This window comes from Pseudopipra pipra, chromosome 5 (genome assembly GCF_036250125.1).
Source record: "Pseudopipra pipra isolate bDixPip1 chromosome 5, bDixPip1.hap1, whole genome shotgun sequence".
In the NCBI taxonomy this organism is placed as follows: domain Eukaryota; kingdom Metazoa; phylum Chordata; class Aves; order Passeriformes; family Pipridae; genus Pseudopipra; species Pseudopipra pipra.
Window position 1 is genome coordinate 71662081 of NC_087553.1, and position 14073 is coordinate 71676153.

General features: G+C 46.7%; 1 protein-coding gene across 1 annotated transcript in view; it reads right to left on the bottom strand.

Annotated features, from left to right (window-relative positions):
- The window catches only part of LOC135415045 (store-operated calcium entry regulator STIMATE-like), a 33727-nt gene that overhangs the window by 4852 nt on the left and 14802 nt on the right, over window positions 1–14073 (bottom strand). The window contains exons 5-7 of the mRNA XM_064656550.1: window positions 4872–4984; window positions 3757–3840; window positions 2644–2760 (exon numbers count right to left, since the gene is read on the bottom strand). Coding sequence (XP_064512620.1) covers window positions 2644–2760; window positions 3757–3840; window positions 4872–4984 — 314 coding nt within the window. The remainder of the gene's footprint in view (window positions 1–2643; window positions 2761–3756; window positions 3841–4871; window positions 4985–14073) is intronic.

Consider the following 14073-nt stretch of genomic DNA (forward strand, 5'->3'; position numbering starts at 1 on the left):
CAAAGCTTAAGACTGACATGGAAGGAAGAAAGGAAAGGAAGATGAAACTCTTCCAACCATAGAAGGGAATTTGTCCCTTTCAGGGTTTCAGTGCAAAAAAAACCAACTCAGCATTTGCTCTACTATAAGCAAGAGCCCACCCTCTGGCTCATCACAGCAGCCTTAAGGCCCAGCAGAGGCTGCCACTTCTCTGGTCTGCTCTGCAGCCACAGAATCAGTTAGTGACACCAGAGGCAGGACTGCTGGTTGGTGGGTTTCTTCCTGCTGCCCATCTGGTCAACCAAGCCAAGGACAAAGCTGAGTTTTCCTGCTCTCCCTACAGAAAATACTCAGTGTGGGTTTTTAACAGGTTAACTTCAGCCCCCACTTTCCATTCTCCTTCCTATCTCCCCACCCCTCCTTTTGCAAACACAAACTGCTGGTTGGAGTGAAAATAATGACACTCCATTGGTGAGACAGGCAGAGGGCTGAAATTCAAGCCTGCAGCGTGATGGGGAGCTGGTGGCGCCTGCTGAGAGACAGCTCTGATGAACCCTGATAAACCGTGGGACACATGACCCTCAGCCAGCCCTGCCCCACACACAGACACTGCTCAGCCCCCCTTCCTCCTCCACTGGGCAGCAGGGAGAGGAGAAATTCCCCCACTGAAACAGGTTATTAGCAGCAACAAGCCCAGCAAATGCTCATTTTCTGCTTTCAAGCCTAAATTCCAGTCAATCCAGGTGCAGGGCTCAGCCAGCCAACATGATCTTTAATTCACAGCTTAAGAAGCTGACACATGAAGCACGAGTCTATGGCTATACCTCAAGGCCCAGTGCCAAGAAAGAGCTGGAAAACAGGTCACCCACTGCTGTATTTCTTCACTAACTTCCTCCTCTGCCCAAACTATTTGTGGGGCCAGAGGCACAGGAACATGCCTGAGCAGAGAGGAAGCAATCCCTGCAGACTGCCTCAGGTAAAAAATGGTCCCCTTGGCAGCTCCACTGCAGTGACGGATCAGAGGGTTTCGGGATGGACAAATAACCTGGACATTGAAGATCTCAGCAAAAATTTGCCTGACAAAAGTAGTCACGTACTCAGAAGATCAGAAAAGCCTTTGAAAGAAAGTCAGAACTGTTTCTGTCAACTTGAAACAACCTGTCTCGGCTGAGCTGCCAGAAGAGTCTTTCCTAGCTTCTGGAAATAAACAGGATCTCCCCTACGGGTTATCCAAAACTGAGCTGGAGGTCACAAAACGCTTGCCCCCCGCCCCAGTGGAACAAGGCAGAGATCCAGCTCCATTTCCATGAAGGACTAGTAATTGCAACACCCTCTGTATATCCACAGCAGACACTAAAACGGGACTAAATGCAGCAAGTTTAGGTTCGAAAGGCAGGAAAGGATGTTGGTGTCTCAACTAGAGATGTCACCTCCTTACCTTTGCTTCTGAGCTGGTGTGATTTTAACTGATCTTAAACCCTCAGGAACACACCAGCACATCCAGGCAGCACAGCAGGTCTTTACCAACAGTGACCTCGCCAGGCTGTAACTGTTTATCTGGAGGCAGGGCCAGGAGAAGTGACTCACTTGTCTCAACAGCTGCTCACATCTGCCTGCCCTCCCTGCCAGAGGGAGGATTCCTCTGACACTGCATCCTCATGAGCAGTGGCCACTTCCCCACTACACCCTTGGGACAGAGAAGCCCTGGCTGCTGTGCAGGCTGCCAAGCACACTGTGAAAACATTATTACCTCTGTGTGTGCTGCATTGTCACCAGTAACTGTCCCACCCACCCATCAGCACAAGAGCTGAGGTACTCTTTATGAAAGAGCTCTCAGAGAGCAAGAGCTATTTCTGTTCATCCTAAATTCCTCTGCAGAAGCTACTCCAGGAGCCAGTCCGAGATTGCCAGGAATTATCTTATCTCCGTAAGTCTCGCCAGCGAGCTGCAGGATATCAGGAGTCATGCACAGAACACACTGAAACCAGGTCTGGGTGCCAGGGGAAGGAAGGGAATTCATCCCAGGGACTAATACAGTGGTCTCTGTCCAAAAGTCAGTAAGAAGCAGACACCACCTACCCACCAAACCACACATCATTAACAAGAGCAAAGTCTGCTGGAACTGCAGCATTTCCTCCCCCACCACAACTTTGGAGTGTCAAGCTCAGACTACACAAAATACAGCTTCCTCCAGCTAATGGACCACCATCTGGCTGAAAAAATACCAGATGCTGACAAAAACAGGATTCCTGACTAGGCCTTGTCCTCTAAAAAAAAAGGATGCTATCAATTACAGTGAGGAAAGCAAGCCCTTCTCAGCCAAGATTAATTACAACTAAATATGGAGAAGTTGAGAGTGACAGTGCAGAGATACACACCAGTTTCAGTCTGCCCACACAGGTCAGTGTAAGAGTCAGCTCCTTCCCCCCCCCAAGATACTGTCATCATTCAGGGCAATATTTCAGCAAAACTTCACGGGCTGTGACACTGCTGATGGTTAGACAAGAGTCCATTTGACTTCACAGGGTCATCACCCCCATTCATGAAGCACCACCCCAGGTCTGGAGAACACGATGGTACATTGTACTGTCTCTGTAAAGCACACAGACCACCCCAGCAGTTTGCAGTTTGGTCTCAAACACAGGTTTGCATCCTTGCTCTTACCTGAGATTCCTCTGTCCTCCTAACCCGAGGAGTTTCTATGGATCCATTGATGTCTAGGGTGTCCTTCTGCTTATGTTTCCTCATGATCAAGCTGTCCACAACCCAGAACATAATGGCCTTGGGGAGAAAGAAGTTACATGAATAGATTGCTAAGACCAAAATACAAAGTCTTTCAATCACAGATACTTCTTCTCCTTTTGGTTTCTCCAGATGTCTAGCCTTGATCAACCTCATATCTAAACTAACACTGCATCAATTCGGTCCATGGAGGTTGGATGAGCCAAATTCCTGAGGTCCCTTATACAAATCCTACTGATTCCATAGTTGTTGAAGACCCAGAGGAAAACAGACCACAATAGGCCAAGTTTCCACCAGAAAATAACCAATGAACCAAGCTTCATTCAAGGTTCATCTGCCTGCACCAGTCCCTTGTCAGTTCTTTGAAAACCAGAATCTGCTTTCAAATCAGGAAATGCAGCCTGGAGTGCTGGAGAGAGGCTGGAAACCCCAACTTTTTCAATGGTGCATCCATTGCAATGTTCATGGTATGAGCTCAGAGTCTGAGTCACTACCTGTCCAGGGAGTGTTAATACCTTGTTCTCATTTCCCATCTTAGCAGGAACTGTCTAACATCAGTGATTACCCATAATCAGGGGAACCATGAAAGAGTTGAGCTTTCAAGAGGTTTTGCCAAACTACTTCCGAGAAGAACAAAAGTTCTGTGTCACCCGAACACTTCGACTTGCTGTAACACAAGCTGAAGTCCAGCCAAGTGGATGGATTGGCAGGTTACTCAGGTCACAAGGAGCTTAAAGGGTTTGGGGGCATCCCTGTGCCTGTAGTTTGCTGCTGAGATGAGCCTTCAGCTAACAAGCCCCAGCGTTATTCAAAGAGGTGAAGAATCAGCCACCCAGTAGGTTAGAGAGAGGGACAGAAATTGGGAACATAGACCATGGCAGGGCAGTAGTGACAGATATACTTGTTTCCTCTCCCATCCATCCCATCCCTGCCCCTTCAAGGCTGTCCCCAAGCCAGTCCCTGTGCATACTCCCCTTGGGAGTGGACCCTGATTTCCAAACCAGCCCACCCAGTGCTTGCAGGGGCACCACTTACATTGACTATGAAGGGCACAACAAGCATCACCAGGACGAGCTCCAGCTGGGGGTTTGGGATATAACCCAGGAGGATCTGCTGAAGCTGCAGAGGAGAAAACAATTTAGAAGCATTATTTGAACATTATATTGACTGCCTTCTTCCACCAGCAGTCTCCCAGCCAGGGCTCTGCAACTTTAGCTTCAGTGCTGCTCTTAGAAAGACTCCATGGGATATTCCCTTAGCCCAGCTGCCAAACACATGATTTCGTACAGAAATAAGTACTGTGAGTCTTTCAGTGTAACTATCCATGACAACTGGTGGGACTTCCCTTGGCTCTTTGGAACCTAGCTGCAGAACAAGGACACCAGCCACATAAGATAATCATGGAGAGGATTCCAGCAGCATCTCTGGATCCAGCAGTGTGTGCTACTGAACATGTTCACATCCAAGTGTAATCACTGTAGGCTACTGGGTTTGAAGGACAAGCCCTGAACTGGAACAGATAAGTGTTCCCAGACTGCTGTAACTCTTCAGTCAAGTCACATCAGCCTGTGAGGTACCAGGCACCACGTGTAAGTGTACTCCAAACTGGAGTTACCCACTGACTCCCAGAATTGGGTTTTATACCCATCACACCTACTTGTCACAGCCTATCATTTTTTAAAAAAAGAAACTCATGATCAACACAATTACCATTGCATCAACTACCATATGGGAGTAGCTGAGGGGAGAAGCACATCATGTTACGTGGAGACTTTACAAATCAATCTCTAAGAGTCCCCTTAGTTTAGTCACAGGATCACAAAACACCACATGGACTGACTTGACAGGATAATGTAGAAATCCTCTGGCAGAACTGAAGCAGCTCAGCTGCCAGCCCAGCCCACTCCATCCTTCCAAGAAGGGGAAAGAAAATTAAAGCATCATCTTATTCCACAAGCTTTTGACTAGCAAGGGAATGTACCAAAAGCCAAACCATTATGAAAGTCACGTTTCCCAAAACTTAAGTAATAGCTAATTATTACAGAGGGTTGTCAACAAGTCCTAAGGATTAAAGGCCTATGATAATGGGAATCAGGCAAAGCTGACAAGAGGCAAACCACAACAGCTGGGGCTAGAAAAATACAGCTTACCTTTGTCCAACCAGGGATAAGCAAGACAAGGCTAATCACAGTCTTCTCAAAAACCATTATCAGCAAGTAGAGGATACACTGGCCAATCCAGGCAGCAGCCTGTGGAGGGTCACCTGGAAAAACAACACATTAAATCTGCATCAGAGGACAGGAAGAGACAGCCTTGCAGAAAAGTTGCCTCATCCTTGACACCTGAGCTGATTTTAGGAGTAGGGAAGTGTTTCCATACTGCAAGTTTTGCAGGAAGACAAATAGTCAATACCAAATTTAAAATCAGTGGAGAGAATTTCTACCTATAGTTGTAGAAGCACATGCCTGAGGTAGAAGGGTTTGGTGTCACTGCTGGGTCTACAAGCCACTACTCCACTGAAGACCAAAACTTACCAAGATACAAGTTCAAATCTTTCTAGTTGTTGGAAAAAAAAAAAAGGTAAATCTGATTTGTATTAGAGAAAATTTAGCAAACTTGACTGTAAGCAAGAGAGATCTCCATCACAAGACACAACATGTACCACTAGCACCACTGGCCTTCTGTTCTAGAGGCTGATTCTCTTTTTCTACCCCTTTTAGGGCTGATTCAGAAATGGAGATGACAATTAACCAGACCTCAGGTTAGTCTGAAGGGCAAGCAAGTATCAATTTTCAGACACACCTCAAAAAGTCCTACCTACATACCCAGAAGATGCTAATACTATGTGTATTTATCTGTCTCCTGTCCTGCTCTCCTTTCCACCAACCTGCCTCTGAAATCCTCCAAGAGGAGAAAGCCACCACCAAAACCCCTTGCCTTGCATCTCCTCTCCCATTCCCTGTCCTTCCCAGATCAATGGTTTTGCTGCAGCAAGAGCCCTACACGTATCATAAAAGAGAAGTTTCTGTAAAAGGAGAGAAACACAGCTCTGGCTCTGCCTGAACACCTGAAATTCCCTGTGTTTATCCAGAAACTACATTACTTGCAGACCTCCTGGGTGCTCAAGGGTCACAGTGTGGGCTTTCCATAAGTGCTGAATGGAAAAGCCATTCCTGGTAACTCTAAGACAACTGAATCAACTTTTATGTATCTTGATTTGGATTAAAAAAATATTATCTCCTTCCCAGCCTTGGAGATGCATGTTTTTTTCCTCTCCTTCAGCCACTGATGGGCATTCCCAATACTCTCCCCATGGTGTTTATCTGGATGGATACAGGGATTTGAGGGGAGGAAGGCCTGCTTTGCATCTCCTCAAAGCACAGACCACCTAAATCCTTTATACAGGGAAAGCCTGAAAGCTCAGAAACATCAGCATCCTATTCAAATTGTTCTTTAGAAGCATGTGTTGCCTTGGGGCATTAGTAATTTGCTTTGCCCCTTTCCTTGCTTGCCTTTCACAAGGAACAAAGATTTCCTTTATGTTCATATCAACAAGTCTAGAAAATTCCACAGAGTTGGGTCTCCCTGACTCTTCCCTCACCCTTCCAGTGGATAAGAACCACATGGGAGTAGCTCACAAAATCCTGCAGCATTTTGAGCAGAATGGCAGATTAATAAACCCTTCTGAATTAAAGATAATCCCAACAGCAATCCCCAAGACAAGCCATTGCTGGACTGACTCTCTCCTCTACAAGGACCAGTCAGTAACCTGTACACTCCTCTATAAAATAAAGTAAAAATGAAATAAATCATTAAAGACATTACCTGCAATTTGCTCCCTCCCAAGCCCTACCCACAGAGTCACCAGGAATAGCTTGAAAGTTTCAGGTCACCATTTTCACTATAAGAAGCATAACTTTTCAGTCCTGAACAGAATTATTTTATTTTGCTGATGAAGTGAAGGGCTGGTTATGTGATACTGTCTGAGCAAGAGACAGGGGCTCCATCGCTCCAGGTTTTAAAGCAACTCACTCAAAAAGAATCAATGCTAATTAAATATGAATGTTTCCAGTGGGGTACTCACCAAGTAATAAGGAAAAGCATATTTGTATTGTTAACAACAATAATGGTACCATATCTATTACATGTACTTGCTTCAGCTCCCTGTAAGAGCCCTGCCAGCAGCTTATCATCTTCCCAGGCTCCTCAGAATATCTCAGGTCTGCAAAACTGAGCCACAGTATCTGCCTTAGGAAACCTGCAGCATTTCCTCTTACCACTTAAAAATAAAGATAACCCCTGGCAACACTTGTTTCCAGCATAATCAGGCCGGAATTTGGAATTCCATCTGCTCAAAGGAACCCGTGCAGTTGGCACCGAGATGCCAACGCTCAACGTGGTCAGATGGTAGCAGGATGGGAGCTCTGCCCCACTTTTCTACAGCACAAGTCTGTGCTGTAGAATCTTTGAGATGAGGCAGGGGAAGACCACACCAGCACATTGCATTTATCCACACCACTACGCAAATCTCTGGCTATAAAAACCAGCAGCACATATCAGGATTTAGTAAGAGTTGGCATCCAACCAAGCACCAGCACTATGGGGATCTGCTTCCCAGCAAGTGCAGAACAGGTTTACATGTATATTTTGTCATTTGTTAGCAGCGTACCAAAATATCTGCCTTGTTGCAAAGTTACAGCCAGAAAGTAGAGTCCTCCAGGTAGTGCCTCCATGGCAGAGATCTCCAAAGGATCACTTCACAGCCCAACTTTTTAACTGCTCAAGCCACAATTGAGAAGAAAGCAAAGGAGAGCAGAGGGAGGCCAAGGGTGCAGAGATGAGGACAGCAAGCAGAGAGAGCCAAATCAGCAGGCAACCGCACAGAGGGAGGGCAGGAAGAGGGAGATAGGAAGGTTACGTGCAAGGACAACCAGCAGAGCCCACAGAGGATTTTGGAAAGCACACGTCTCCGCTCCCTGGCCGGCAACAGCTTAATGGGTGGTCTGTGAGGAGATGGGAGCAGTGTTACAGGCAGCTGGCAGCCAAAGGCCGGTGTGAGAGAGGCTTTGATCCTCCTGAAATCCTCTCCTGACAGACATGGGTGCCTGGCTGCCTTTGGCACAGGTACAGCGAACCTTTTTGCCCCATACCCCAAGGCCAACCAATTCTCCCACAAACCCCGACACTGCCATCACCCAACTAGAGCTCCAAGTACAAACAAATCAGGAAAACAAGCACATCTATTGTGTCCTTCCCACATTTGAACTCTTTCCCTTTTGCTCTGTGTTGTCAGCTGTGCTGTGTCCCCTGTGGGGGGACAGGACTAACAGCCACAGCAGCCTTTGCAAGTCTGCTCTTCTGCACTGGCACTTGTAGAACAGCTCCCTCTGTCACCTGAGCTTGCCCAAAAAGCAGCAGTGAGTCTGAGATGTCTCCTCAATACCTGCCCCCTCACACCCTTTCAGGGATAGGAGGTCACTACCATCCATCATCCCAACAGTGGACTGTGGTTCTTAGGTTTGCATACTGTGCACTAGACAGCCTGAGGCAGGTTTTGGCTAAGCAGGTTGATACACAAGACACTACAAAAGACAACCTGCTTCTTAACCCACCCTAGGCATGGACTTGCCTGTGTAGTCAAGATTAACAGCCTCTCACCCCAAAAAACTTTCCCTTCATTTTCAGTTCACAAGAAAGCCACCAAATTGCTTGTGAGTTTTCTTGAGGTTTCCTTCAGAAAACCTTCTTTGCTGAAGAACAGTTTTTACTGTGTAAGATCCCTCCGTGTGAACCCCAGTTCTCCAGAACCAAAGGTCTCTGCCCCAGTTAGGCCAGCTTTACTGGCCAAGTGTAACTGGCCAGTGAGCCTGCACTACCAAACAGAACAGGTCTGCATCCCTTACCCACCACATCCCACCTTGTCAAAGCTACATGCATCCTTCCAGAGCTTCAAATATTCATATTTCTCGCTCTGGCCTTTTCTGCATCACCTCTAGAAGATGCTGTGAATCTTCTCCACAGTTGGACATCAGCACTGCTTACATGTCCAGTGGAAGGATATGGAAAGAGACCCACAGACTCACATAGAGGCCAGATTTGGCCACCTGCTCTATCACCTTAAGCAGCTCAAAATGGTCACTGTTTTGCAACCTTTTCCTACAGTCATAGAATCATTTAGGTTGAAAGAGACCTCTAAGATCACCAAATCCAACTGTTCCTTCTCCTTTTCCATTCTGAGCTTTGGTTTTGGACTATGGGATGAGAGACTTTCACAGAGCAACTCATCCTGGAGAATGGATTTAGACAGGACTTAAATTCCACCCTTGACAGGGAGATGAGAGAATGCCTCCGAACTTTTTATTGCATCTTGGTCTTCCAAGGACAGGAGGCTGCTCTGTACCAAGATAACTCAAGACAAAGATGAAAATGAAACAGTAGCATGGCCCAAGGGCTGCAAGAACTTTAGCTATAAAGAGACAGTGGGTTGTTTTCTCTTCACCCTGGAATGAAATGTCTCCTTCTTACTACAGCAGGTTTGGAGTCATCCCAGGACCATTGATCCACCTCAAAGTCCATCATCCAGGCCTAACTCACCATTAGTGCATCTAACTCTGAATGATGCCAGGAACATGAAAGTTAATATTTTCTGGCATCTCATCAGGGAAAACGGAGCCTTTGGTGTGGTCCCTGGACAAGCCCACAAGACACATGGACACACCTCCTCCTTCCACAGTAAGGAAGCAAGGCTGGAAGAGTTGAGCTGATCCCAGCTGACCACACACCTCATGTAGGTGCTGGCTTCCTACAGCAAGGCAGTCAGAGGCATCCTCAGATACAACTTGATGTCTTTAATGGATGAAGCGTTGTCCAGAAGCGCCCTGCTCCGTGGATGGGAAAGGATTCTTTGTACAAGACTTTCTGCCAGACCACACTGCCAGCCAGCAAAAACCAATCTGCTACCTGGAGGCTAAAAAATAAATTAAAATAAAATAGATGTCTTCCTTCTCACTGTGTTCAGAGCTTCCTTTTCCTTGTACGAGTGGGGAACTGGTCCAAAGCATCTTTGCAGGCTCCACATCATACCTGTTAGGAGATTATATGTATCACACTCTCTTTGAGCCCTCTCAGCTTCTTGTCCCTGGTCCTAGCTGGAAGGTAGGACCATGGATAGACACTGAGTCTATCACAAGCCTCTCCTTTTAGCTTAATGAACACCCTTTGCTAAAACCTCCTTACAACCATCTCCCACCCTGAGAGAAATTAATATCCTCCTTCACCTTCATCCCAAAGGATGCACACGCTGAATTTTGACTGTCCTCCTCCAGAACCTTGCTGGTGCTCCCCACCATCAGCAACACTTTCTTGGAGCAGCCCAAGGACCACTGGAGCCTGCAGGAACCTCACACAGACATGTTTCATATATTCCACTTGTGCGTGGGAGCCCAACTGCTGGCAGAGCAAAAGCAGCACTGCTTGAGGTATTTGAGCTGTTACCACACAACAGGATTAGTTTTAATCCAGCTGCCTAATGCACCAAGCTGTCAGCACAGCCCACATGTTACTGCCAGACAGCTTTATTTACAGTCTTTTGGGGACTGTGTGTGCATGGAGCAGGTAGCAAAAAGCTTAACCACAGCCAAAGCAGAGCGTTCAGGGGTTTTGAGGAAAGGCAAACATTTAAAAGCACTGAAAGTTGTACTGAGTGGCAACGTGGGGACAGAAAAAGTCAGTAAAAACTTTTAAAGAGATACTTAAATAGTACCTCCAAGACCAAGGGATCTAACTGTCAGTGCCAAGTACAGAGGCAAGTAAGAAACAGCAGGAAATATCTGAATTGCATGAAGTGCTCACTTGGAGGGCAAGAACAGACTTTCAGAGATGGGCACCTGATGCATCAGAACACCCAGACAGGTCTGGTGGGCGCCACAGACACTCTCTGGCAAGTTTTGCATCTGAACCAAAATGACTGAATCACAGAATGGTGTGGGTTGGAAGGCATCCCAGGGCAGGGACACCTTCCACTAGACCAGGTTGCTCAGAGCCCCATCCAGCCTGGCTTTCAGCACTTCCAGGGATGGGGCATCCACAACTTCTCTGGGCAACCTGCTGCAGTGCTGAACTGGAAAAAAGCGAGTGAATAGTTGGAATCTGTCCCCAGTTTGCAGTGTCACACCAGTGGAATCACTGATCTGTAGAGATACTGTTGCTGCAGTGGGGTAAACACTGCTGCTGCCATCAAAATCCAGGAGTTCCAAAGCTTTGCACGCCTGCTCAGAGCAAGGGACCTGACCACACACTCTACCATTTGAGGATGATCCTCAGTTCTCTCCTTACTTTTCCACCTCTGGTCTTAGGGGTGGAAAGGCCAAGCAGGCTGAGGACAGGACAGCCTCTCAGGTTAGAGCTATTTTCAGCTGTATTTCCTCAAGCATTAGCAGCCAGCTCCCTTGGCTGCTCCAGGACGTGGGAATATGTGTTATGGAAATTTTGTACAACATCACCACAGGGCCAAAAGCAGCCTACACAGGTCCTCAGTTAAACTCAGCAGCTGGCACAGAGCATATTCTCCTAGAGCTAAGTTTGACCAGCAGAGTTCAACAAGCCACTAAACAGACTTTAAAGGCCTCCAAGGAACATGCCTTTCCATTTCCAGACTCTGAATGAGAACAAAGCATCAGGCTCAGCTAAGTGACCACAACCACAGTCCCACACAAGTCAACATCCAGATGGGCATCCAGAGAGGCACTGTCCAGTAAGAACACTCTTTTTATCCCCCTCATTTCTTAATGCTCCTCTAGAAAAATTTACTTGCACATTGCAAAAACTCTCTCTCAATGCAAATTCACAACATTTACTTACTTTAAAAAAATACTGGAGTATTTTTAAAGTAATGCATGAGAGTTATTAGACAACTAAAATACCAGGACACTGCAGCCATCCAGAGGTTCCCTCTAGGAAGCTGCTCACTGCCATGGGAATGGGGGAAGGAGAAGGCTGGAACAGGTCGGAGGCAAGGCACAAAACTGAATCAGGCTTGATCTGCACACCCTGACTACAGTCAGCACCTCCCCTGCTCAGTCTGTATAGGCCCAGCAGCACCTCCAAGACCTCTGGTATCCACTTCTCACGTCCTCTGAAGCTAAAACTCTGCTTTGTTCTCCTCCCTGCAGAGGTTCTCTACAGGAAGAGCACCTACAGCCATGACCTGCTACAGCAATAGTGCACAGAGTATTTGTGGAGTTCCACAGAATCATCACAGAACGGTTTGGGTTGGAAAGAACCTTAAAAATATCATCCAGTTCCAATCCCCCTGCCATGGGCAGGGACACCTCCCACTAGACCAGGTTGCTCAGAGCCCCATCCAACCTGGCCTTGAATGCCTCCAGGGATGGGACTTTGTAGCTTTGAGTATATGCAAGGCAACCATTTCCCAAAGCTCACTTGTACCAAGAATACACCTCTCCAGTCTTTGATCTTAGGAGCCAAGCAACCTTAGAAGAGGCAGCACCTTTTAAAATGCAATTTCCTGTGCTGAGAAGCAGCTCAGAGAGTAATGAAGAGCTTTTGGGCAAAGATGGAAGAACACAAACATACAGGAGCCTTTGACTCTGCACTAGCTATAAAACAGGTCATTCCTGGCTGCAGCAGTGTTTGGCCATGAGCTCGAGCACAAGAGAGGCTGATCTCACAATGACTGTTTCTGGGTTTTTAGAAATATGGAAGTAATTGATTTTTCTAAACAATTCTGGGCAGCTGGATGCTTGAAATAGCAGTGTGGATTTGGGTGCTTTCCCTCCCCATTTTTTTTTTGCTTCTCTATTAAGCTCTTGCAGTCACACAGGGAGAACCTCCTAGGGCTGTGGAGGTAGGTGTACCAACCAAACAGAGCAGGAGGGGCTGCTGGAGCCCAAACCTCAGGATATCTGCAGTGGTCTGCATCAGCTGCAGGGATGCAGCCACAAGCTGGAAGGATGGAGCTACAACAGATTTTTTTTGCTCCAAGCTGATGCAGGAAGATGGGTCCTGGCTGTACTGACCAAAGACACAACCATTCTCTCCTGATGTTTAGAGCAATGGCACTGATTGCTGTTTGCAACACAGATTTGGTGCTTCCCTGGCTTTCTGCCCTTCCTCCTCTGCAGGACTGTAAGAGACACTTTTGCTTCTCAGGGGAACTGAGGAAGAAACGTCGAGTCTGGTACAGCAATTAGGCCAGAAAATGAATCATGTTCCTGGAGCCTGAATCAAAGTGTACAAAGTTTACAAGCATCTTCCAAACTGGTTTGGAAGTTACTTAACATCCGAGATGAGAATAGCAGTGTTCTCCTTCCCCAGCCCTGCAACAGGATTGCCCTGGACATGCCACTTGGCTCCTACCTAATTTTTCCATTGTGTTCCCTCTGGCCAGAGACCTGCACCAAAAACTCCATTTGGTGGATGAGACATTTAATCCCCCACTTCAAGAACCAAATTCAAGCAACAGCAGAAACTTATTTTCTACTAATGAAAGCAAGATTTTCTCAGAGGAATGAGCAGTTTCTGTAGTCTAAGCCAGCCCTAATGAGGGGCCAGCTGCAGCTCAACAGAAGTTCATCACTGCTCTGCCAATACACTTTTAATGTTTCCTTGCTGCTGCTCAACTGCAGACGTGGCACGTGGAGCTTGAGCTGTGCCCCGGGATGGCTGTGGTTGGGTTTCCAGCCCTTGTTGCTCAAAAGGGGGAAAATGCCAGTCCCTGAACCAAGAATATCTGGATTCTTCTGCTGCCTCATCTGAGTGACGTTATTATAAGGAGGAGCCATTAGGGAAAATAAAAAAAGACAGTCCCCACCAAATGCCTGCTGTCAGGATGCTGAACCTGCTCTGGAGATCAACGAAGCATTTAAAGCCATTCTCAGGTTTGAGAACTGTCCCTGCCACATCTTATCATTTCAACTCATCTGTTGTCATCTCATTCCCAGTCTGTAGCTGCTTCTGCTACCTCACAAACCCAACCATTCCCTTCACCCTCTGCCATGATCCATTTACATGTGCTGACTGTGAGCCTAAATTCACAAGTCAGTAGGGCCTCCAGCCTAATCCTAGTTTGATCCAAGTTTCACCAGCTCAGTTATCAGACCAGCTACTAAAAATACAAAGGAACAAGACTAACTTCAGAACAGACTATTAAGGTGAGAATGCAATTCACATGAGAAAATACATCTTATTCGTACAAGACTGAATTCATTTGTATATTAGATGTAATGAAAAACAGTTACAAAGGGTTAATTTTTCTCTTTCCTGAAGCCAGAAAAGCTATGCCTTCCTGGAAGCTGGCTCTGCTCTTTCAGAAGGGAACTGCTACCCTCTAGT